Source organism: Equus quagga, chromosome 7 (assembly GCF_021613505.1).
Source record: "Equus quagga isolate Etosha38 chromosome 7, UCLA_HA_Equagga_1.0, whole genome shotgun sequence".
Classification (NCBI taxonomy): Eukaryota; Metazoa; Chordata; class Mammalia; order Perissodactyla; family Equidae; genus Equus; species Equus quagga.
The window spans coordinates 134465158-134487767 of record NC_060273.1 but is presented as its reverse complement, the minus strand read 5'-3'; the positions used below and the strand labels follow the sequence as shown (position 1 = coordinate 134487767).

General features: G+C 41.9%; 1 protein-coding gene across 1 annotated transcript; it reads left to right on the top strand.

Moving 5' to 3' along the window:
• The first annotated feature begins 4867 nt into the window (after window positions 1-4867).
• Window positions 4868-5794, top strand: LOC124241639 (olfactory receptor 2G3-like). Its single transcript, XM_046665558.1, has one exon. The coding sequence runs from the start codon at window positions 4868-4870 to the stop codon at window positions 5792-5794; it is 927 nt and encodes a 308-aa protein (XP_046521514.1).
• The last annotated feature ends 16816 nt before the right edge of the window (window positions 5795-22610 follow it).

Sequence of the window (22610 nt, the reverse complement as noted above, 5' to 3'; positions counted from 1 at the left end):
AAAAACAAGATATCTACTTCTTCCTTAACAGTCCTATTGATGTACAGGAATAGGAATCCCTGCCAATTCTAAGTTCTACAGCTGTTCAAACATCTCCAAAATCTCAGAATATTGACAGAATAAGTCGGCTTATTCAACTGACGTTCATCTTATTTTCCCTAGTAACAATGCAAATGAAGAATCAGCAGCATATCACTATCATAATCAACTTGATTGTATCTACAAATGATATCCTGTTACCTTTCTGAGTTCCAAGGGGTTGTGAGTCAAGGTGTATTTCCTTTGATGACTATCTGTCAGAAGTAGAGGGTCTGAGGTACTTTCCATGCAACACAGTCTACTGTTTCTGTGGCAGCGAGAAGTAGATCTGTCTTCAGAAAATACACAATTGACAGAGAAGAGAGAAAGCAATTGCTCAAATGTATTGTGCATGCATAGTGCATTAGCTGCCTAGAAGAAATGCCCACTAAACCCTCATAGCATTTCCTGGTTGTAGGAACTTAATTATATCCATGATTAACGTTAGAGAACTGAGGGCTTGGATCCTTAATTAACCGGCTGTGGCTCATGCAATGAGAAGAGGCAGAGATCGCCCTCCTATGAAGCCTGTGGTCACGGTGTAGTCTTTGTGGGGACATTTGAGAAGAAAGAGTGAGACAGAAAAGCTGAGTGTGTCTGCCAATCAAGAATGTAAGCCTGATGTGGGAACAAAGGGCAGGACAAAGCCTGAGGAGTCTGAACGAGACTCAATAGGTTATCAAAGGTCCAGATCATTTGTCAAAGAAGAGTTCAGGCAAAACAGTGGTAGCTCAGACACCAGGGACAACTTCCTCCATGAGAAGAGTCCATCTCTGCTCAGGGCCATCCACTTGGTCCTCCTCAAGCCCTAACAATACCCCAAAGGAAGACGCACAGAGATGCTTGGGGCCCCAAGATCGTGAGTTCTACACTGTAAGTTCACAAGACTGCGAGTTTTATACATATTTATATATATAAATATATACACACTCACTATGATTTTATTTTCTTTTTCTGATTATAAAAGCAACACATTCTCTTTTTGAAATCATACACATCCAAGTTCAAAGGCCAGTGAATCTGTTGTTGATCTCTTGGGATGTGTGTTCACGCTTGAAAGCCACATCACACTCTACCAGGGCATTTCTATTGTTGGTTAGCACCCTATTTAAAAGTGTGGTATATGAGGAAACTGGGTTGAGGACCATAAAGACTTAGATTTAAAAAGAAATGTCTTCCTTCTCCTTTGATTTTAATTCTCTGCTGTGGCCTCTCTTTCCCAAGAAAGCCCTTTTTGACCCCAAGTTAATATATGGTCCCCACTTCCTGACTACAGGCATCTTTTGCTGCTTCTTTCTGTTCATTGACCGTATTAAGCAGTATCCTCAGCTCAAATGATGGTTTCTCACACTACACAGTGACCTCTAGAAGGCACAGCCACTGAGTCTGTGAAACAGAAATCCTTAACACAGGCCAGATATACTAGTGTATTCTTAATACGCCCTTGCTAAGAAATTGTTGAAATCATCAGTGCAACCCAGAGAAGTTAGAATGTCATGTAAAATCCTGAAGGCAAAAGTACACAAAAATCTTGTGTGCTGAGTGCTTCCATGTTGCGAGCCTCCCAGGTCGGGCTTCATGGCTCCAGAGCACACGCAGCCCTCAGGTGACCTCAGCTCCATGGAGACATCTCCTGGGGACACGTCTAAAGTGCACCGTCTCTCTGCAAGTCAGTGTCACCACGTCCAGAATCCCAACCAGTGAGTGATCATAGGAGAGCACTGCAGTAAAGGAAGTGATGTGAATGGTTGTGGAATTCACAGGATATAGTCAACATCACCTTGGAGGGAGACAGGTGGGTTCCAATTTTAGAGAGAATGCCTGTTGGGAGTTAAACTGTAAGAGTGAAATTCAGAAGAAGAGAACCGTGAGTCCAGTGTCTTTGAGTAACAAGCAGTGGCTCCTTGAAGTAAAATTCATATTTCACTATACTTTCTGGTTTTTTCTGAACATAAGGCCAGTCCTCCTCACACAGCCTCCAGGTGCTGAATTCCATACTCATAGACAATGAATATAAAATACTCAAAATCTGCGTTTTTAAAACACATCCTCTGAGAATTCAGATGATACATCAATTTGGAGGAAGCTAGTTCCCTAATCCCCCGAAGCTTAGGGTAAACCAAGTGGGGCAAAATCTGGAAACTCATGCACAGTCGAGCCACCACCCAGGCCACAGCAGAAAGTGTGGTTAGAGGACTTTTTTTCTCTGTTAAGAGTTTCACCATCCTCTCGGTAAGTGGATCCCCGACGTGCCCAGAAAACTTCAAGTAGCCAGCCTGCATGTCAAAACCCCTGGTGGAAAATAAAACAGCAGTCCACATTCTCACTGTCTTTCAAGGTTTTGATCTGGATGAGGTTGAACTGCTCCTCTTCACGTGTGCATTGCCCATTTCCGATCATTCAGTGAGCTGCCCAATTGCCTTTCTTCCTAATTTTATTAAGTAATTAGAATAAAACTATTCAATAATTTTATTGAATTTATATTTATTAGATAGACTAAATATAATTATATTGAATGTATTTGATGTATTATATTGAACATGCACTTATTAAACATATGTCTTCATGGGAGAGTATTTTGAGGAAAATAATTTTTCCATTAGAGAGTGATTTTAATCATTTTAGTTAGTTACTGTTATTTAAAACCTTTAAATTCTACGTAATCAAATTTTTTTCCTATGCTGTCTTCCCTTATATGTAGATTGCATTTACCCCTTTTGAGATGAATGAAATATCCTCTATATGTTTTAATGCTTTTTTGTTTAATTTAATTATTTAACCCAGTTATACATTTCTGTACAGGAAGCCATCAAAGATCTAACTTGATCTTTTACACAAATTCAAATTAGGACAACAGCATTTTAATAACACTTTACCTATTGGCTTCAGGTTTTTTGAAGAACTCACACGTGGTTTCCCGACAATCTAAAAAGTAATTTAGCATCACTTAATCTGCTCAGTGTGTGTTAGCACCAGTGGTATCAATATTGAGGCACATTGGTTTGTGTCTACATTCTTCCAAGAAGTTTCAGAATTATTTGTTCAGTATAACAAACTTGTTAGAGATCTTAACTGTGATTGTGTTAAACTATGATGTAACGAGAGAAGAGATTATACTTTGAAAACAATTATCTTCTCGCAGGGACACAGGACATGACGTCAACTGATTGAGGTCTTCTGTAAGAGATCCTTGAATCTCTCATGCAGCTGTATAATGTCCTTGCACTTTTCTTATTAGAAGGTTTCCACAAAGAATCTTAGCCAATGTCTTCAAATTCAGTTTCTCCTGATGGGACAAACCGTATTCCATCCACTGCCAGGAATGCTTGGTGATGATGGGTCTTGTCAGTTGTTTAAACATAGATGGAAGCCCATCAGCATTTGACACGTGCCTCTTCCAAAACCCAGGCCCGGGGTCTATCGGGCCTGGGCCTTCCCAGACAAGGGGCCGATTGGGGAAGGGGAGGGAGAGGGAGGAGACATCAGCCCGCAGCCACCCGGGCTTAGCTTCAGTCAAGGAGCACAATCACCTCCTGGCCTTTGCACCAGGAACCGGTAGCCACAGGCTCGTCTGTGTCTTGCTGACCCCAGCCATCCGCACATCCTGTTGACACTGTTGCCTCTGTGACGACCTAGGAGCTTCTCTTCTCAGTGGGGAGGCTGTTTCCTAGTTCCATCCCCTGCCTTTTCAGGGGAATGAGATTGTGCTGGTGGCGTTTCTGTGATATTTTATTTTCAGAGCTGCATGCAACTTGGGGTTTTCACCAGGCCCTCTTTGCCTACTCCCCCAACACCATCCCGCCTGCCACCCCTTCCATTTGACAGGAGCCATATCTGGTGGGCCAGATCAGGACTGCCAGGTGGGAAAAGATCCCAAGTCCCTTCTACACCACTGAAAGAATTCCACATGGTAAGCTTTCTACAAACCTTGCCATTTCCCGGGACATGGCACAGATCTCGCTGTTCCCAGGAAATCCTAACACTGCCCCAACAGCTGCCCAGGGACATGCCTGCAGCACCACCCAGCCTGCCTCCTACACTCTGGATCATCCTGTGAGCCTGGGTTCCACTTCCCCACCTGGTTGGCACAGAGTTAGTGAGAGGACAGTCTCAGCCAATGACACTCTCCAATTTTTATTAACCATTAATGTAGACAGAAGCTTTGAGAATCAAAGATGAGAATGCGATGCCCAGGCTCTCCAGTTCCGTATTCCCTCTTCCCTGGCATGTCGTAGACACTTTAATCTTAACTGAGACAGACAGGAAACATTTGCAAATATAAGCCTAAGAATCAAGTATTTTAGATTCAATATATTCATTTAAAAGAAGACATTTTTCAATGGGTCTTATTCACACTATGTTTAAGTTGATCAGAGGAAGATCCCTCAAAAAATCAGTATTTTAGGAAGATCAAAGGAATGGGCACCAGTAGAGGAGAGGCTGAGAGAGAAGGTGATATGGAGGAAAGAAAGAGGAAGAGAACTTTGCCAGTCGTCTCTCTCTCAATCTCTCTCTCTCTGTTTTCTGTACAAGATCATTATCAAGCAATGCAGTCAGACTCGACCACTTGCAGAAAATACAAATTGGTTCATCAGCATAATCACGTGATTCATTGAAATAGTATCATTTCAATAAACTGCTTATAGGTCTGATGTCTCCACTGTTAGAAGACAGAGCTGTGTAGACAAAGTGGATCTGCACGGACGTGGTTCGAACTGGTTTCCTATGTGCTTCCTCACTCAGCGCGATGCAGCCACCACATCTGAATAAAGCTTCAAGAACAGTGGGAATGTCCAATCAGACAAGAGTGACTCAATTCATCCTCAGAGGCTTCTCAGATGTCCCTGAACTGAGATCTGTGTTGATCTTATTTTTCTCGTTTGTCTACCTGTTTGGCCTCCTGGGGAACTTCTCCATCATCACAGCTGTGATTAGGGAATGCCAGCTCCACTGCCCCATGTACTATTTCCTGAAGAACCTGTCTTTTCTGGACATGTGCTACACCTCGGTCACCATCCCCAAGGCCCTGGCCACCTCCCTCACGGGGTCAGGGGTCATTTCCTACCTTGAGTGTGTAGCTCAGCTTTACGTGTTTATTACACTTGGTCCCACCGAGTGCTTCCTGCTCACAGCCATGGCCTATGACCAGTGCTTGGCCATCTACAGGCCCCTGCTCTATGGGGCCATCATGAGCGAGAAGCTTTGCTCTGTGCTGGTTGTCACAGCCTGGGGGAGCGGGGCCATCTACTCAGCCTTCCACACACTCAACACCTTCTCCCTCCCCTTCTGTGGGCCCAACCTCATTGAACATTTCTTCTGTGACATTCCTCCTGTCATGAGACTTGCCTGCACTGATTACCGCCTCAATGAGGAAGTGGGCTTTGCTGTGAGCAGCTGCATTGTCATGAGTTCCTTTGCCCTAACAGCCCTCTCCTACGTCTGGATCATCTCCACGATTGCCCGGATCCCCTCTGTGGACGGGAGGTGGAAATCCTTCTCCACCTGCTCCTCTCATCTGACCACAGTTGTTTTGTTTTATGGAACCGGAAGCCTCGTGTACTTGAGGCCTGCCTCCCAATACTCCCCAACCCAGGGTCGCCTGGCATCTGTGTTTTACTCCATTCTCACACCCACTTTGAATCCTGTCATCTACTGTCTGAGGAACAAAGATATGAAGGTTGCCCTGCAGAAACTGTACTGTCGAAGAAAGCACTGAGTCCTGGAAGCGACACTTGGTGGCATTTTTAGAAGTTCTGTGACTGGTAGTTAAAGTCAAATATCGCTCCGTCCCTCATCTCCCTTCTGCCTCCTCTGACACCATCTACTGTTGGCCTGGCCAATGGCAGGTGTCTTCCCACATCGCAATGGAGCTGTGTCTCTTCTCTCTCCAAAGAAGGTCCACCAGCCTTTGCTGGACTCTTCTAACTCAGCACCACGTAAATTTTGATATTTCTCCAGGTTTTATCATGAGAGTCTTCTTGTAAAAGGACAACCTTCCCATCCACTATACCTGGAAGAATCCGTGTATTTCCTGAGCTTTCATTATGACTCTCATGTTTGTCATCATCCTCATGTAATGACCCTACTCTTGAATTTCCAACTTTCTCTTGACCACATTGACCTGATGTGGCACAAGCCCTTCCTTTCTAACATTTCTAAAATCTGCTTCTTCCTTCTCCTCAACCATCAAACTGTTCTTTCTATTGCTCCTACTTCACATATTTGTGCCATCTTCCGCTCAGCTCCCCAGGCTGAAACTTTTGAAGTTGTTCTTATTTCATCTTTGATCTTTGTCTTTCGAAACGTGATTAATCCCAGGTTCTCATTTTTTCCCTACGTGTATCATTGATCCCTTACATGCCTTCTCTTCTTAGCCCAGGGTTTCACGATCTCTTTCCTGGAATCTACTTATTCAATTCAGTGGTTTTCCAAGTTTCCTTTTTTTTTTTGAAGGAAGAACACTTTCTTCAAACAACATTTTACGTGGTAGCCCTCCAGATACAATCCAAGTGGTGATGAACGAGGCGTGGAGGGTGGTCTCGGTGCCGAAGCATACGCCCTCCTCCTCCCCCACCACCGGCATTTTCCGTGGGTAAAGTCGTCAGAATCCACGGTGCTCTGTTGAATACTGTTTCCTTCCATATCCTACCTCTGCTGCTCCTTGAATTCTTGTCAACAAAGTAGCAGTTTATCTTTCCAATATATAGATCTTGATATGATCTTACTAGAAAGAAAATCCTACAGTGACTCGCGCCACTTCTGTAATAAAGACCAAGGTTTGTAGAGTCGCTTGCATTACCTTTTATCACAGGAAACTCGGTTATACGTATCCTCACCGTTAGCTACCCCCTCAAGCCATTTGACATTTCAGACGTCAAGGACCTTTCCTTCATTTTCATGCTTTGTAATGAACACTCCCCACTACTGTCTGCACGTTCAATGCCACTTCCTCTGTGACATACAAAGACTTATCTGCACCGATCAGCAGATCATTACTCTGCTTTCCAGATATTATTTTGTCTCCCTGTTCTGAAACTTTCTCTGTCATATATTTCATATTGAATGTATTTTTGTGCATTAAAAGATCACACAATGTTGACAGGTCGGTATCTTCATCCAAGTGTCCTGCTACACCATTGCCACGTTTCCTGACTCTGTATTTTCTTGTGTCTAAATACTTGACACCTTTGTATGTATTTCTAGCTACCCCATAACATGGTCAAACTTGGTAGCCCTTTTCAGTTTCTTCCACTTTCAGAAGCCACCTTCTGCTCTCTTTATGTTGACTCTCGAGCTGCCCCTCGAGCCACCTTTGTGTTTGCACCCCCGTCTCAAATACCCTTCTCCCGTCTCCTTCACTCGCTCCACATCCACCAGGGTTCTACTCAATTGTGAGCTCTGGCACAGATTCCCTACGCAATCATGGGGCATAGTTTCACTCCTGACGTCATGCCTTATCTCACTCATGTCTGATTGGACTGAGGATCAAATTCCCCAAGATATTTAAACCCTAGATACTACTGCTGAAAGTCCTGTAAAAGGGCAGGACTTCCCCAATGCTTGTCCTGTCTTCTTTCTGATTAGGATTAACTTCCCTATTCACTCTCCATGAGGCCTGCGGGAAGATTTCTTTCCTGTATCTGAATATTAATTCCATCACTCCCACAGGGGTGAAGCTCCATATGGATGCTTGTCCCCCTGCAACATTTTTTGGATATTGAGGATACTCTAAATCTCCAACTACGAGTCTTCCTACCTGACTGCATAAACTTCAGAGTACCAAAACACAAAAAAAGGAAGAAAGACCAACATTGAATTTCTTCTGAGGCAAGAAAGTAAACGAAAACCAAGACCAGCAGTGTTTCTGCAAACTAAACTAGAATACATTTGCCGTCAATCACTGGGTGCACGATCAGACACAGTCACATAAACACTCGATTTCCTCATCTGGGAAGTGAACTTAGTCATTACTACCTCCCAAAATTTCATAAAATCATTGTGATTGTATATATGAAAGACCTAGGCAGTGCATGCCACGTGGTATGGTTCCTCATCACATACTTTTCTTATGGTCGTTAACATTATTAGATCATGAGGAGTCAGTTTCAAGGGTGTAGACGATGGCTATCTCAGTTTTATAAGTGTTTTGCAAGCGTCAATTGAATATCAAAGAGAGATAAATAGAACATCAATAGAATAGAAATGGAATTAGCGGATTCGCTATTGGGATGTGAATCCAGTCTGAGTTTATCAGAGAATCATTTCCTTGGATGTGATAATACATGTATTCCAGCACCATCGACTGTGGAAAGATAAAACGACTCAATGACTATTTCCTAAGTGAAGGAATGAAGGGCTAACAGAGAAAACAAATAAATGGTCGGACAAACAAAAGAACAAAGGAGCCCCAGATTCAGAGAAGAGAAAGGAGGGAGTTGAAAGATGGTGCAAATGAAAATAATCTCACTCATCAGCTGTGGTGCCTCATTCACAGCACATCGAGGGTCTCGGGACAGATGCAATAACAAGACAGTTACAAAATCTGAAAATCCCAACTACAAAACAAAAATGAAACCCAGGACCTTCCAATCAAGAACCTAAAAATATTTCCTGTTTATTTGGAGTCCATATTTATACTAGTGAGGGTTTTTTCTCATGATCTCTTGCTCAGTAACAACATGTTATGGAGCTTAGAGTGTTCTGTCTACATCTAAGCAACTAAAAACTGAGTCCTTTCAGTCACGTGAAACACAAAACCAAGAGCTTTATGCCTTGTTAGACTCTGGGGCTAGACAGACAAACGTAGAAATGTTTCAGGCCACAAGGTACTTAGAGACCATGATGTATAGCCAATTAACACACATTATGTCTGCTCATTAATGTGAAATTATAAGGTGACCTCTATCATTTTTGCCCAATTTGAATTTTGCTATCCTGACTGGTGTGGACTGGACCATTCCCTCTGACTCTCACCTGCATTTATAGAACCTGAATTTCACATCGAAGGACATGGCCAACTAGACAGGGCTGCCTGAATCCCTTTTCTCAGGCTGTAGAGCTGCGACAGGTTTAGAACTCTTACAAACACTGTTGTTGTAGTGATTGATTGGCAGCTTCACGTGGAATGCTCTTCTTGACCAGGTCCTTCATGTCTCCATCCATTTCATTATGAAGAACGTACGGTTTGTAGATTTCTGCTTAAGGATTCCCATTGATCACAGAAATAATTTTAAGACATCAATCCAAAGGATCTCTGTCTTCATGCTGAAATGTCCCTTTGGGGTTTGACATAATTTCAGAGCAGCTACTCTTATCGCTAATGACACAGTCACCGCCAACCCTGCAATCGGATTTCAGCATGGACCATTGTCTCTAGGCCCAGAGCTTCCCGTTCTATTTATTTTCTTCTTCTGGTCCAACTTTGTTCATCTCTTTTCAGTGAAGTATTTCAATCCCTTTCCACATATGAATTTGTTCAGATCAACTTATCAGAGACATGTCTTCATCCTACATATTCCCGGGTTTACTCCTCAGTAAAAAGTTCGTATTCCATTTCTTGCTTAGTAACACAATCATGGCACCCTGGTTCAACATCTGGGAGTAATTATTAACTTTTCTTCTTCAAAAATTATATATAATGCAATCAGAACTTTTCACCCACTTTGTGCAGTGTTTCTCACACATACCTTCATATTTCAATTCCATTTTCCTTATTTTTTACAGCTCGTGTCCTCTTTATATCACAACTGGATTATCTCTCGTTGCATCTCAGTTTGAGTTCCTGACGCTCTTCTTGTTCCCTTCCCTGCTGATCTACCTAACTCCAACTAGAATGATTTTATTGAATACGACTCAAAATGCTGTACATCTAAGTGAAAACCTTTCCATTATTCATTTTTATGTGTAGAATAAATCAAAACTACTTCCTTTACCAATAAAAGATGTGTCCACAATTTTTTAGTTCAAACATTTCTTAGTTTTTGGCATTTCCCTCTTGTTAAGCATCATTGAAGTAAATGGAAACAACAATGTTTCTGTGTGATCTGATGACACAATCAAATGGAATTTATAAGTACACAATTTGATGTATAAATAATTTACAACATTTTAAAAGCCAAAAAATAGAGAGAGTTACCATTTTCTGTACAAGTAACCACTCGTCAGCCACCAGGAAAATGAAATGAAGGTAAATAGTCTCCTATCAACTGCCTCCACTACACGAGTGGTTACTGCTCTTTGAAGGTGACTGAGATCAGTTAGAAATGTGTTTCAGAAACTTAAAGGCAAAGAGTAAATACTTATAAAAATAAGTATAATTGATATACTGAGAGAAGAAAAAATGAAATCATATAAAACTCTCAACAAAAAAACAGAGAAGGGAGAAAAAGGAGGAAATTTAGAAAAGAAAAATTGCAACAAATAGACAACAGTAACAAACATGGTAGATATAATCTATGTCAATAATCACTTTAAATGTGAACGGTCAGACCAACTGAATTACAGAAATTGTCAGAGTGGGTTTAGAAACATCAACATCTGTATGTTGTCTACGTATAGTTACAAGAAACCAACTTTAAATATAAAACATTGATAGATTAAAAATAAATAAATGGGGAAAATATATCATGTCAAAACTAAGCAAAAGAAAGCTAGACTAGCTCTATTAATTTCAAAGAAGACTTTAGAACAAGGAAATTAATCAGGAATAAAGAAGGACATTATGTAATATTAAAGGGGTCAATTCTCCAAGAAGAAACAAAATCACTCAACATGTATGCACTGGATCACAGAGCATCAAAATATTGGAGGCAAAAATTGACAGAACTGCAAGGAGAAACAGACAAACCCACAGTTAGAGTTGGAGACTTCAACACCTTACTACCAGTTATTGACAGAGATTGCAGGGAAAAAAATCAGTAAGACCTGAAACTCGCTATCACTCACTTTGGTCTAATTGACATGTACAGAAAACGTTGGCCGGTAAGAGGAGAATACACTTTCTACAGAAGTTGACATGGAATATTCTTTGAGACAGTCCATGGTGTGGACCATAAAAGAAAAATGAAAAAAAAATTTAAAATTAAAAATTATGCAAAGTATGTTCTCACATGACAATGACATTAAAAAAGAAATCAATGACAGAATGATAGTTTGAAAATGCTCAATATTTGGAAATTAAACAATGTTCTTCTTTTGGGGTGAATATGATGTAGTCTATACAGAAGTTGAAATATAATGATGTACACCTGAAATTTTAATGATGTTTTAACAAACGTTACCTCAATTTTAAAAAGTTAAAAATAAAAATCTAAAAAAAAAAGAATTTTTAAAAAAGTTTATATAGAGGCCCTAACTGGGTTCAGTCACGCACACAGGGGGCCTTAACTGGGTTTAGTCAGTACCCATCCAGATGGCATCGTCACCACATTACTACCTTAAGGCTGTATCCTCGGGGCAGCTTCTGGCAGTGGGGAAAGAAGCAGAACCCACATTCCAAAGATGGGGGGGGCCAGCTCCAATGATCTGGGGTCAAACCTGTGGTTGTGTCTTCTGGATGGCCTTTCCCAACAGACTCCAAATAGCCAAAGCAATCTTGAGACAAAAGAACAAAGATGGAAGCCAACAGGCAGCCATCATGCCCATGCAGGACCTGGGGCTCATGACCACCTCGTAGTGCAGGGGTGGCAGGTGACAGCAAAGCAGTCATCGGACATGGCAGCGAGAAGGAAGAGCTCCATGGCTGCGACAAACTCATGGAAGATGTCTGTGAGGCACAACCTGGCAACAGCATGGAGATGCCCTGAGGCAGAGCATTGTGGATGGTTTTACAGATGGTGGCAGAGAGGAGGGAGAGCCAAGAGACAGGTTCTTCAGGAAGAAATACCTGGGAGGGCAGACAGGCTGGTCCAGGGCAGGCTGGGTGAGGAGGAGGAGGTTTCCCAGCACAGTGGCCAGATACATGAGTAAAAGAGACCCCCTGAGGTTTCCTAGGGACTTAAGTCAAAACAGATGTGTGCCCATCAGCCAGAAAACAGGTTTTCTGTGCTCAGTTTTAATTTTTCCATTGCTTGTGAACTACTGTTTTATAAATACAGGTTTTTCCTCCACATTTATTTTGGCCCCGTGTTGTGTTTTCCTCTCTCCCTCTCTTGCTCTCCTCCTTTTTTCATTCATTCTTTACTTTCTTCATACATTCATGAAAGAAGCACTTAAATATAGCCTGCTTATTCACTTATCGAGCCACTCTTAAAATGCTTATGATCCCTCAGAAGCAACTTATTGAATAGGTAAAATTTACACTCCTATCTTTTATTAATATTTGTGTTACATTGATCTAATAGGTAGATAAAAATGCTAAGCTATTAATATAGCTTCCAAATGCAGAAGTCTTAAATATTATAAGATAGAGCATGAGGATTTAAGTCGAAAATAGCACATTAGGCCCCATCTCTATTTTATAGCCAATAAATAGAACATTATATTTAATATTGTGGAGAGGTATTAACTTTGATCAATGGTATCTCAGCGTGGACAGAGAGTCTTACATTTTTTTTTTCCATCATGGTGTTCACCCAAAGAATCCTCACATTTAGGGACTACCTGTCAGACCCATGCACGTGTTTCATGTACTAACCAGACTTCTCAGTGCAATGCCTGCAGAAGGATCTGAGAGCATCCACTGCTCCACCAGGGTAGGATGTGTGTGTCATGCAAGTGTATTCTGTACACTCTGGATTTTTGAAGGTCAGAGGTTAACAGGAAAAATAAGCTGATTATTCTCAGAATCTATCAGCAGGAAGGACCTCTGGAGAGATGTCCTCTGAGGCATGGGCACCTCCCATTGGGACAACGTCCCATGCCATTACCATGCAGAGAAACACGAGGACCCAGGACATGGTTTTATAATTATTGCATACTGAATACATCTACTGGAGACAGCGAAGAAGCTGAGCGAAGATTAATTAATCCAACAAATGTTTATTGAGCTTCCCCTCCTTGCCAGATTTTACTCTGGATAAGAGCTGTGGATTGAGACATGAACAAATTAGCCATGTTCTCTGGACTCAGAGAGATTAAAACAGACAGTTACTCAAAAGCTGTAATTAAAGGAGGATCCAAGATGGCACCGTGAGTAGTCCTCTTTGCTCTCCCCCTTCGAGTTTACAATTATTTGGACACTCATCGCTTAACAAAGGATATCCAGAACAGCATCTGAGGACGTCTGAGAGACCCACACGACTATACATCGGAAGGCGGACAGACTTCCCTCAGGGAGGATGTGGAGATAGGTGAAAACTCTCCGAGCCTGACTGAACAGGCTCGTACCTGCAAGTGGCTGTCTTCCAATGGACGCCCCCAGAAGATCAACACACACCTAGGGCAGGAGCGAGCACACACCAGAGGAGCGACGGTGGAAACAGGTGACCAGAACCCTACCTAAACCTCCCGCAATTACTCCTAAACGCAGAGGGAAACTCTAGAGTTACACACCTGAGCCCACGGGGAGAGTCTCGCCCCACCATTGGCGGGGAGATCCCGCCTAGTGTTCACGGCGCCCGGAGGGTCCCAGAGAGAATCACTGAGGGTACGGCGGCCCCCAGGCTGCCACTGCCTGCACACTGGGGAAAGGGATTGCCAGAGATCTCAGAGAGGACTGGGGCTGGGGGAACTTTCAAAGGCCGGCTCCGCGCCCCGGAGGGGAAGCTCCAGAGTTCCACCCGGGCAGCAGACAAAACTCTCTGTCTGCCATTAGTGGAGGGGCCACTCCCAGCATTCACAATTCCGGGAAAGTCCCGGAGAGAATCCCAGAGGGTGAGGTGACCCCCAGCTGCCATTGCCCACCCCATGGGGCAAGGGATTGCGGGAGATCTCGGAGAGGACTGGGGCTGAGTGAAGCTCCAGAGGCCGGCTCCGTGCCCTAGAGGGGAAGCTCCAGAGTTCCGCTCGGGCAGCAGACAAAACTCTCTGTCTGCTATTAGCGGAGGGGCTACGCCCAGCATCCACAACACCGGGAGGGTCCCGGAGAGGAGAATATCAGGCAGGGCAGCAGCTGACCAGCTACCACTGAAATCAGGATCTCCGCCTATCCCCCAGACAGGGCAAAGCACTCCCCGAGTTCCTGGAGAACAGGACTGGGGCTGGGTGAAGTTCCAGCGACCCAGCTCCGTAGCCTAGGGGAAAACCCTACAGGCTCACAGCAGCCTCAGGGAAAGTCTCTGCACAGCACTAGTAGAGAGCACCCATCCGGCAGCCACAAGGCTGGAAGATCCCGGGACAAAAGCAGCATAGCTAGGTGAGCTAACCACAGACTGTAGAAGATGCCAATAGCTCTGCTGCGACCCATAGTGGACAAGTGAGATTTTGTGGGTACCGACAGTGACGGAGCGGCAAATATAAGTGATCCTACCCCTGGCCGCTGGAAAAGCCCATAACACCGTTGCAGACCCCAAGGAGGGAGCATGTCTAGGTGGGCTGCAACAGTAGGCACCAGCAGCCTGAAGCCCCCCCGTGACAGCCCCCACGGCAGAAGAGGGAATCGAAAGGACCACTGTGACTATGAGGAGGGGCCCAGGCCCAGTTAGCAACTGCAGATAGGGTTCCTGGTTGGTGCGGTATAAACAGCTGCTCCCCCACCACACCAGCAGGAACAAGTGGAAGGAGCAACTAAACTCTATCTCTATGTGGAGGCACAAATCAACAACATCAAGCAATATGAAAAAATACATTAAATCTCCAGAACAGAGGGAAAATAACAAATACACAGAAAACAATCCCAAAGAAAATGAGATATATAACCTAAATGACGATGACTTCAAAACAGCCATCATTAAAATACTCAATGAGTTAAGAGAGAATTCAGATAGACAACTCAACGAGTTCAGGAGTTATGTCACAAAAGAGTTTGACGTGATAAAGAAGAACCAAACAGAAATACTGGAAATGAAGAACGCAATAGAGGAGATTAAGAAAAATCTAGATGCACTGAACAGTAGGGCCGATAATATGGAGGAAAGAATTAGCAATTTGGAAGATGGGAATATAGAAATGCTGCAGGCAGAGGAGGAGAGAGAAGTAAGACTAAAAAGAAATGAAGAAACTCTCCAAGAATTATCAGACACAATTAGGAGATGCAACATAAGGATTATAGGTATACCAGAGGGAGAAGAGAAGGAGAAAGGGGCAGAAAGCCTATTCAAAGAAATAATGGCTGAGAACTTCCCAAATCTGGTGAGAGAGATGGATCTTCAGGTGACAGAAGCCAATAGATCTCCAAACTTTATCAATGCAAGAAGACCAACCCCACGGCATAAGCTAGCAAAAGTCAACGACAAGGAGAAAATACTAAGGACAGCCAGGCAAAAGAAACTAACTTAGAAAGGAACCCCCATCAGGCTATCAGCAGATTTCTCAGCAGAAACTTTACAGGCTAGAAGAGAGTAGAATGATATATTCAAAAATCTGAAGGACAAAAATCTACAGCCGAGAATTCTCTACCCAGCGAAAATATCCTTCAAATACGATGGAGAAATAAAAACTTTCCCAGATAAACAAAAATTAAGGGAGTTCATTGCCACAAAACCCCCTCTTCAGGAAATCCTCAGGAAAACCCTCATTCCTGAAAAATCAAAAAAAGGAAAGGGGCTACAAAACCAAGAGCAGAGGAGATAAGTAGAAGGACAACAATAGAGAGTAGCAGCTCTTCATCAGAACAGATTAAACCATGGGACGAGAAACAAAGGAAATTGAAGAAAACTGGAAAACAAGACATAAAATGGTAGTGGTAGGCCCCCACATCTCAATAATCACTCTAAATGTAAATGGATTGAACTCCCCAATCAAAAGACACAGAGTGGCAGGATGGATCAAAGAACAAGACCCAACAATATGCTGCCTCCAGGAAACACACCTCAGCCCCAAAGACAAACACAGACTCAGAGTGAAGGGATGGAGAACAATACTCCAAGCTAATAATGAACAAAAGAAAGCGGGTGTCACTATACTAATATCAGACAAGGTAGACTTCAAAGCAAAACAGATAAAGAAAGACAAAGAGGGACAGTATATAATGATAAAAGGGGCTCTCCACCAAGAAGACATAACACTTATAAATATATGCGCACCCAACACAGGAGCACCAAAATTTGTAAAGCAACTCTTAACAGAACTAAAAGAAGACATCAACAACAATACAATAATAGTAGGGGACCTCAACACACCATTAACACCAATGGACAGAACATCCAGACAGAAAATCAACAAGGAAATAACAGAATTAAATGAAAAATTAGACCAGATGGACTTAATAGATATATAGAGAACACTTCATCCAAAAACAGCAGGTTACACATTCTTCTCAAGTGCACATGGAACATTCTCAAGGATTGACCATATTTTGGGAATCAAAGCAAACATCAATAAATACAAGAGAGTTGAAATAATATCAATTATCTTTTCTGATCATAATGCTATTAAACTAGAAATCAACTACAAGAAAAAAGCAGAGAAAGGTGCAAAAATGTGGAGACTAAACAACACGCTTCTGAACAAACAATGGATCATTGAAGAAATTAAAGAAGAAATCAAATATTATCTGGAGACAAATGAAAATGAGAATACAACATACCAAATCATCTGGGATGCAGCAAAAGCAGTCCTAAGAGGGAAATTCATCGCAATACAGGCTCACCTCACTAAACAAGAAAAAGCTCACATAAGCAACCTCAAACGACACCTAACAGAACTAGAAAAAGAAGAACAAACAAAGCCCAGAGTCAGTAGAAGGAGGGAAATAATAAAAATAAGAGCAGAAATAAACGATATTGAAACAAAAAAGACAATAGAAAGGATCAATGAAACAAAGAGTTGGTTCTTCGAAAAAATTAACAAAATCGACAAACCTTTAGCCAGACTCACCAAGAAAAGAAGAGAGAAATCTCAAATCAATAAAATTAGGAATGAGAGAGGAGAAATCACAACAGATACCAATGAAATACAAGGGATCATAAGAGAATACTATGAAAAACTATATGCCAACAAATTGAACAAGCTGGAAGAAATGGACAAATTCCTAGACTCCTACAATCTCCCCAAACTGAATCAGGAAGAAATGGAGAATCTGAATAGGCCAATCACAAGTAAGGAAATAGAAATGGTAATCAAAAACCTCCCCAAAAATAAGAGTCCAGGACCAGACGGCTTCTCTGGAGAATTCTACCAAACATTCAAAGAAGACTTAATACCTATTCTTCTCAAACTATTCCAGAAAATTGAGGAAGATGGAGTACTCCCTAACACATTCTATGAAGCCAACATCACTCTGATCCCCTAACCTGACAAGGACAACACAAAGAAGGAGAACTACAGGCCGATATCACTGATGAACATAGATGCAAAAATCCTCAACAAAATTTTGGCAAACCGAATACAGCAATACATCAAAAAGATTATACACCATGATCAAGTGGGATTTATACCAGGGACACAGGGATGGTTCAACATCTGCAAGTCAATCAACGTGATACACTACATCAACAAAATGAAAAACAAAAACCACATGATCATCTCAATAGATTCAGAGAAAGCATTCGACAAGATCCAACACCCATTTATGATAAAAACCCTCAATAAAATGGGTATAGAAGGAAAGTACCTCAACATAATAAAGGCCATATATGACAGACCCACAGCCAACATCATACTCAATGGACAAAAACTGAAAGCCATCCCTCTGAGGACAGGAACAAGACAAGGGTGCCCACTTTCACCACTCCTATTCAACATAGTACTGGAGGTGTTGGCCAGAGCAATTCGGCAGGAAAAAGAAATAAAAGGAATCCAAATAGGCAATGAAGAAGTAAAACTCTCGCTGTTTGCAGACAGCATGATCTTATATATAGAAAACCCCAAAGAATCCATAGAAAACTATTAGAAATAATCAACAACTACAGCAAAGTAGCAGGGTATAAAATCAACATATATAAATCAGTAGCATTTCTATACACTAACAATGAACTAACAGAAAAAGAACTCAAGAACTCAATCCCATTCACAATTGCAATGAAAAGAATAAAATACCTTGGGATAAACTTAACCAAGGAAGTGAAGGATCTATACAATGAAAACTACAAGACTTTCTTGAAAGAAATTGATGACGACATAAAGACATGGAAAGACATTCCATGCACATGGACTGGAAGAATAAACATAGTTAAAATGTCCATACTACCTAAAGCAATCTACAGATTCAACGCTATCCCAATCAGAATCCCAAGAACATTCTTCACAGAAATTGAACAAAGAATCCTAAAATTCATATGGGGCAACAAAAGACCCCAAATTGCTAAGGCAATCCTGAGCAAGAAAAACAAAGCCGGCAGAATCACAATCCCCGATTTCAAAACATATTACAAAGCTACAGTGATCAAAACAGCATGGTACTGGTACAAAAACAGGTCCACAGATCAATGGAACAGAATTGAAAGCCCAGAGATAAAACCACACATCTATGGACAGCTAATCTTCGACAAAGGAGCAGAGGGCCTACAATGGAGAAAAGAAAGTCTCTTCAACAAATGGTGCTGGGAAAACTGGACAGCCACATGCAAAAGATTGAAAATTGACCATTCTTTTTCACCACACACCAAAATAAACTCAAAATGGATCAAAGACCTAAAGATTAGGCCTGAAACAATAAGTCTTCTGGAAGAGAATATAGGCAGTACACTCTTTGACATCAGTTTCAAAAGAATCTTTTCGGACACTATAACTCCTCAGCTGAGGGAAACAATAGAAAGAATAAACAAATGGGACTTCATCAGACTAAAGAGCTTCTTCAAGGCAAGGGAAAACAGGATTGAAACAAGAAAACAGCTCACTAATTGGGAAAAAATATTTACAAGCCACTTATCCGACAAAGGGTTAATCTCCATAATATACAAAGAACTCACACGGCTTAACAACAAAAAAACAAACAACCCGATCAAAAAATGGGCAGAGGACATGAACAGACATTTCTCAAAAGAAGATATGAATATGGCCAATAGACACATGAAAAGATGTTCATCATCGCTAATCATCAGGGAAATGCAAATCAAAACTACACTAAGATATCACCTTACACCCATTAGATTGGCAAAAACATCCAAAACCAAGAGTGACAAATGTTGGAGAGGTTGTGGAGAAAAAGGAACCCTCATACACTGTTGGTGGGAATGCAAACTGGTACAGCCACTATGGAAAACAGTATGGAGATTTCTCAAAAAGTTAAAAATAGAAATACCCTATGACCCAGCCATCCCATTACTGGGTATCTATCCTAAGAACCTGAAATCAGAAATCCCAAGAGTCCGTTGCACCCCTATGTTCATCGCAGCATTATTTACAATAGCCAAGACGTGGAACCAACCTACATGCCCAGAAACTGATGATTGGATAAAGAAGATATGGTATATATACACAATGGAATACTACTCAGCCATAAAAAAAGACAAAATTGGCCCATTCACAGCAACGTGGATGGACCTCGAGGGTATTATGTTAAGCGAAATAAGCCAGTCAGAGAAAGACGAACTCTATATGACTCCACTCATAGGTGGAAGTTAATATATTGACAAGGAGATCTGATCGGTGGTTACCAGGGAAAAGGGGTGGGGGGGGGGGGTTGGGGGGAGGGCACAAAGGCGGAAGTGGTGTACCCACAACATGACTAACAAAAATGTACAACTGAAATCTCACAAGGTTGTAATCTATCATAACATTAATAAAAAAAAAAGCTGTAATTAAAATAACAAGAAGTGTAAAAAGGAAAAGGTGCAGAATTTGACATTTTGTAACAGGAAAAACAAATCTATTCTGGTTTCAGGAGAGGCTTCCAGGAAGAAATCATATTTAATCTAAGCCCTGAGGGTAAAGCCTGGTGAATAGGATCAGGAAGGATGGCAGCCCTGACTGAGATTCCATCTAAGCAACAGCACATGAAAATGCCCCAGGGCTGTGATAAGCTAGTTTAAGAGAACTTGGGAAAAGAAGGAAAGCACACAGCACACGGGTAGGAAAGGTGGGCAGATTATGCATGGCATTAAACCATGTCACTGTGTTTTCCCTCTCCTTCCTTAGTCTTTGTATACACACTTCCATTCATGCTCTAAGTATGTTACCAAAGTTCTCTAAGATCTAGAAGACAAAATAGTATCTTAAAGTGTTATACTTTCCAATTTAATGTCCTGACAATTCCTGGATTTTAAAATCAGTTTCCCTATTGTCAAATAGTGTATCTGAATTGACTCGTGTATTGACAAAATTAATGTCATCAATAAATAACACTTTAAGAATAATAGTGTTTTATCTGATTATATGACACAGCTCCATGATCCAGACATACCATAAAAATGATAACTAGTAAATCAGTTATTCTAAAGATATATAGACTGCTCTGTGTGTGCACGTATAAAAATTTTAGAGAAGTGATGCCAGCAATGTGGCAGAGTGAGCTGTTGCCTTTATGTCTCCCCTTCTGAATTATAACTAAACAGACATTCATTGACCAACAGAGGATACCCACAGAGCTCAGCAGGGCACCTGAGAGACTCATGCAGCTACGCATCTGAAGGTGGATGGACTGGGTCCCTTGGAAGCAGTGGAGATAGGTGAGCACTCCCCTACCTCCCCAGCAGCAGTGAGCCAGGTCGTGGGTCTTCACACAGTGGCCAGTGCTACTCTAAGAGGAGGCAGGGACAGCCCAGACTGCAGGTGAACGCCATCCCAGCCAGCAGGAGCGCCTGCCATGGCACCAAGGCCCTGCCAGCGGGAACACAGCTTGGCGTGACTGTGAGAAGAGGTGGCAGCAGCCCTGCATGAAAGCACAAACACTTTCCTGGCTGGTGGGAGCCCCCATTGTGCCACCACGGCCCCACAAGAGGGAACGCACCTCGGCATGACTGTAAGAAGAGGAGGCAGCAGCCGTGCGCATGTGCATGAACACTTTCCTGGCTGGCAGGAGCACCCACCATGCCAGTAGGGCTCTGACAAGTGGCCCCAGCTTAGACCATGTGAAGAAGACCACTCAACAAGCACGGCAACTGGCACAAGTGTAAGCGGAGGCAATGGCAATACGGTATGTGCGGGAACACCACCCCAGCTTATGGGAGCACCCACCATACTCACACAACTTCCAGTAGACAGAGTGGGATCAGAAACACAGCTCCTGCTTCCCCCAGTGGTAGCGGGAGGAATCTGTGACCTGATACTACCACAAATGCAATAGCAAAGGATAGCTTGATCAAAAACCATGAAAAACAACAGTAACACTTCAGAGGAGAAGGAAAAAGACAAGTCTCCAGAAACCAACCCTGAACTCCCAGAAATTAACAATCTAAGTGACAGAGAATTCAAAATAGCTGTCAAAAAGAAACTCAATGAGCTATGAGAAAACTCAGAAAGACAGTTCAATGAAATCAGGAATGAAACTAATGAGCAGAAGGAATACTTCACCAAAGAGACTGAAACTCTATAAAGAAACAAACAAATTCTGGAGGTGAAGAACACAATCACAGAGATAAAAGTAATCTAGAATCCTTAAAAAATAGAGCTAAATTATGGAGTACAGAACTAGTGATTTAGAGGATAGAAATATAGAAATGCTTCAGGTGGAGGAGAGACAACTAAGACTTTTTAAAAATGAAGGAGTTCTTCGAGAAACATCTAACTCAATTAGGACATGAAAAATAAGGATTATAGATATTCCAGAGGGAAAAGTGAGGGAGAAAGGAGCAGAGCTTTTTCAAAAACAATAGCTCAGAACTTCCCAAACCTGGGGAAGAAATTGGACATAAAAATACATGAAGCAAACAGAACTCCTAATTACATCAATGCAAAAAGACCTTCTCCAAGGCATATATTAGTAAAATTGGCAAAGTAAATGACAAAGAAAAAATACTAAGAGCAGCAAGGTGGAAGAAGAAAATCTACAAAGGAACCCCTATCAGGCTTTCAGTGGATTTCTTGACATAAACCTTACAGGCTAGGAGAGAGTGGAAAGATATGTTCAAAATACTGAAAGACAAAAACTTTCAGTCAAGAATACTCTATCCAGCTAAACTATCCTTCAGATATGATGGAGAAATAAAAGCTTTCCCAGATAAACAAAAACTGAGGGAGTTCATCGCCACTAGACCTCCCCTATAAGAAGTGACCAAGGATGCCCTCATATCTGAAACAAAAAGGCAAAGGTCTACAAAGCTTTGAGCAAGAAGATAAGTAGACAGACAAAATCAGAATACTGCAGCTCTTTTTCAGAACACGGTGGCAAATACTTAATTATGACTTAAAAGATAAAGAGAAGGATAGCATCAAAAATAACCATAAACACTTCATTTTACTCACAAACTCACAACACAAAACAGCATTGTTTGCAAAAACAATATCTCAGAAGGGAAAGAGGAAAGGGGTGGAACCTGCTTAGGCTAATAGAGATAAGAGGCTATCAGAAAATGGGCTATCTCATCTACGAGATCTTTTATACAAACCTCATGGTA